Raw genomic sequence first — 3,208 nt, 5'->3', positions numbered from 1 at the left:
GGTGGTATGTGTGCCTGGCACTGGTGTTGGTGACAAACAAGCCATTTAAGCTCAGTCCTACCTGACCTCAGTGTGAATGGTCTTCTGTGACCTGATGCTGTTGCCTCTATGCCACCTCAGCTTGCTTTATTGAATAGTTCTGGATTTCCCACTCCTGGCTTGTTTTGGACATTTGCTTTGTTGTTAGTTACTGACCTCCGTCCTGGTCGTCTCACTATGCTGCTGATTTGTACTATACTGTCCACCGTCATCAACCCCGGCCTGTCCTTTCACCCTTCATCAGCGGACTGATTTGGTACCCTCATGTCCGTCTGCTGCTGACCCTGGCCTGTATCACACATCACTTGTACCACTCCGCTGCCCTTGTGTCATATTAATCAGGGGTGCCTGGATTGGAGGGGTATGAGAGGCCGCCTTCCTCACCTTGGACTCCCCCAGGTACATGAATATCTCAGGAAACATGGCTTCCCCGCTACACATAGAAATGAAGCTTTGGTATGATGATAACACGTTGATTGGATTATCTACATGTAATTCCCTGAAAGTTCATGTCCTTCTTTCTATTGTCCAACAGGTGGCGGGAGACCTCTGGTGGACACAAGTTATGGGAAACTCAGAGGGACGACGCTAACGGTAAAAGAGGCGGAGAGAGCTGTGCACGCTTTCTATGGAATCCCCTTTGCCAAACCACCAGTAGGACCGCTACGATTTGCAGCACCAGAACCACCCGAACCCTGGGGGATGGTGAGAGAGGCCGCAGAGTACCCACCCATGTGAGTACCGGCATGTGAGCTGATATGTTATTGGCTCAATAGACTCTACCTGGTGGAGTGTTACCTTAAAGCACCCAAATGCCCCTATAGAAGAGGCACATCACACTGGCCACATATGTCCCTTTCACTTCTCCAATGTGGTCCTCTCATTCCTCTAGCGTTGCTCTCCCAAAGCCCCAAAGTGGCCTCACACTTCTCAAATGTGGTCCTCCCACTCTTCCAATCAGGCCCTCCCACTTCTCCAATGTGTCCCTCTCATTCCTTTAGTGTAGTTCTCCCAAGCCCCAAAGTGGCCCTCACACTTCTCAAATGTGGTCCTCCCACTCCTCCAATTAAGCCCTCTCACTCCTTTAGTGTAGTTCTCCCAAAGCCCCAAAGTGGCCCTCACACTTCTCAAATGTGGTCCTCCCACTCCTCCAATGTGTCCCTCTCACTCCTCCAATGTGTCCCTCTCACTCCTCCAATGAGGCCTTCTCACACCCCAAATGTGTTCCCGCCACTCTTCTAATCTGGCTCTCCCACTTCTCCAATATGGCCCTCTCACTCCTTTAGTGTAGTTCTTCCAAAGCCCCTAAATGACCCTCTCACTCCTCCAATGTGTCCCCCTCACTCCTCCAATGAAGCCCTCTCACACCTCAAATGTGGTCCTCCCACTCTTTCAATGAGGCCTTCTCACACCTCTAGTGTAGTTCTCCCAAGACCCCACAATGCCCTCTCACTCCTCCAATGTGGTCCTTCCATTCCTCCATTGCAGCCCTCCTACTCCTCTAAGAGTAGCAGCAGATATATAAGGCCCCCTTGGTTTGATGGGCCCAGTGACAGTCACACACCCTACACCCCTTTTTAGTCACACATTAGTCACTGTCTCTTTCCAGGTGTCTCCAGCCGGTGGAACTGACCAAAAAAATGGGGGAATTCATGGAAATGGAGGTCACTTATCCTCCAGTGTCTGAGGACTGTCTGTACCTGAATGTCTTCACTCCATCTGACCGAGGCAACAACGCCAAGCTACCTGTAAGTGTCCTGGTTTTCCCTGTCTGCTGCCACCCGCCCAGCCCCCCTCATACTGTCACACTGCCACCAGGCTAACTGCAAACAGCAAATGATCTAAATGATCTTATCTCAGACTGTGGCCACCAGTAATTCCATCTCTCCCTCTCCCAGGTCATGGTGTTCATACACGGTGGTGGGCTGGTAATGGAGGCCGCCAGTCTGTATGACGGTTCCGCACTGAGCGCCATTGAAAACGTGGTTTATGTGGCAATCCAGTATAGACTGGGAATTCTGGGATTCCTCAGGTAGGTCTCAGTACGGCTGATGTCTCCTTCCATGAAGAGACAATTCTTTACAACAACTTCTAAAATCCATCTGTTTTGTACATAAATCGTATCTCTATCATTCTGTTTTTATACTGTTTGTATAATCTGAATTTCACTGATCTGAATTCAGGAGAGTCAAACACAGAGTGAACGAAGCGCATGAGAATAAAGTATTCCCCTCCTTCTCGCATACGATTGGCTGGCCTATGCGTCACTCCCAGTACTGAGCTGTAGCCCCTCCCCCTTCTCCCTCGTGTTACATTGTATCATTTCTGGCAGAAAAGGTTTGCTACAAACTTGTGTCAGGGTTACATTGTAATTCTTGTTACCTTGCTGCACATATTCCTGGCAGGTTGTAGACTCGCAGAACACTCGCAGCACAAGTTCTAGGCGACACTTTTAGAATTTGTAGCAGATTTGCTCGGCAAGTCTCCAGCGAGAGTCCCGCAGGTCTGAGGAAGAGCTCTGCAAGCTCGCTGGTCTGGAGACTCGCTGTAATTGCGCAACAAAATGGTGAAGCGCGGCGAGTCTGCAAGAGTTTAGCGAGTCATTTCCAAACTTGCAGCTCGATGGCTCGCTATCTGGGGACTGTCTTCTATCTTGTATGTATTGAATCCATTATATCGATCTTTCTGTAAATTTCCACATCTGTATCCCAGCACCGGAGACGGGCAGGCGGCCTCTGGAAATTACGGATACTTGGACCAGGTCGCGGCTCTGCGCTGGGTCCAGGAGAACATTAAGGATTTCGGAGGTGACCCCGCATCTGTCACTATATTCGGGGAGTCGGCGGGGGGTGTCAGCGTCTCTGCACTGGTCAGTTCTCAATGGCAGCTGCTGGAATATATCAAACATTCATATCGTACTGCAGGTCAGATCAGACCTGCAGGGCAGCCATCAGAAATTTTGGGGCCCCTTACACGGCTTCAGGCCGGGGCCCCCCGCCCGCGGCGCTGGAAGCAGGGCTTAGTGACGCGCTGGACGCAGGACCCACCTGAGAGTGACCCTGCAGAGCCCACCATAGATGCTGCACAGCCCATCTGAGACTGTCTATGGTGGGCTCTGAAGGGGTCTCAGGTGTGCTGGTCAGTGCTGCATCCCTCCCTCCTTTCCTTC

General features: G+C 51.0%; 1 protein-coding gene across 1 annotated transcript in view; it reads left to right on the top strand.

Moving 5' to 3' along the window:
• The window catches only part of LOC108801510 (fatty acyl-CoA hydrolase precursor, medium chain-like), a 10,713-nt gene that overhangs the window by 2,509 nt on the left and 4,996 nt on the right, over window positions 1–3,208 (top strand). Inside the window, exons 2-5 of the mRNA XM_018573397.1 lie at window positions 575–773; window positions 1,649–1,787; window positions 1,938–2,071; window positions 2,752–2,908. Coding sequence (XP_018428899.1) covers window positions 575–773; window positions 1,649–1,787; window positions 1,938–2,071; window positions 2,752–2,908 — 629 coding nt within the window. The remainder of the gene's footprint in view (window positions 1–574; window positions 774–1,648; window positions 1,788–1,937; window positions 2,072–2,751; window positions 2,909–3,208) is intronic.

The sequence above is a fragment of the Nanorana parkeri genome, unplaced genomic scaffold (assembly GCF_000935625.1).
Source record: "Nanorana parkeri isolate BGI_ZX_2015 unplaced genomic scaffold, ASM93562v1 scaffold2363, whole genome shotgun sequence".
In the NCBI taxonomy this organism is placed as follows: domain Eukaryota; kingdom Metazoa; phylum Chordata; class Amphibia; order Anura; family Dicroglossidae; genus Nanorana; species Nanorana parkeri.
Note: the sequence above shows the minus strand (reverse complement) of the source record. Positions and strands in the feature narration are given on the sequence as shown.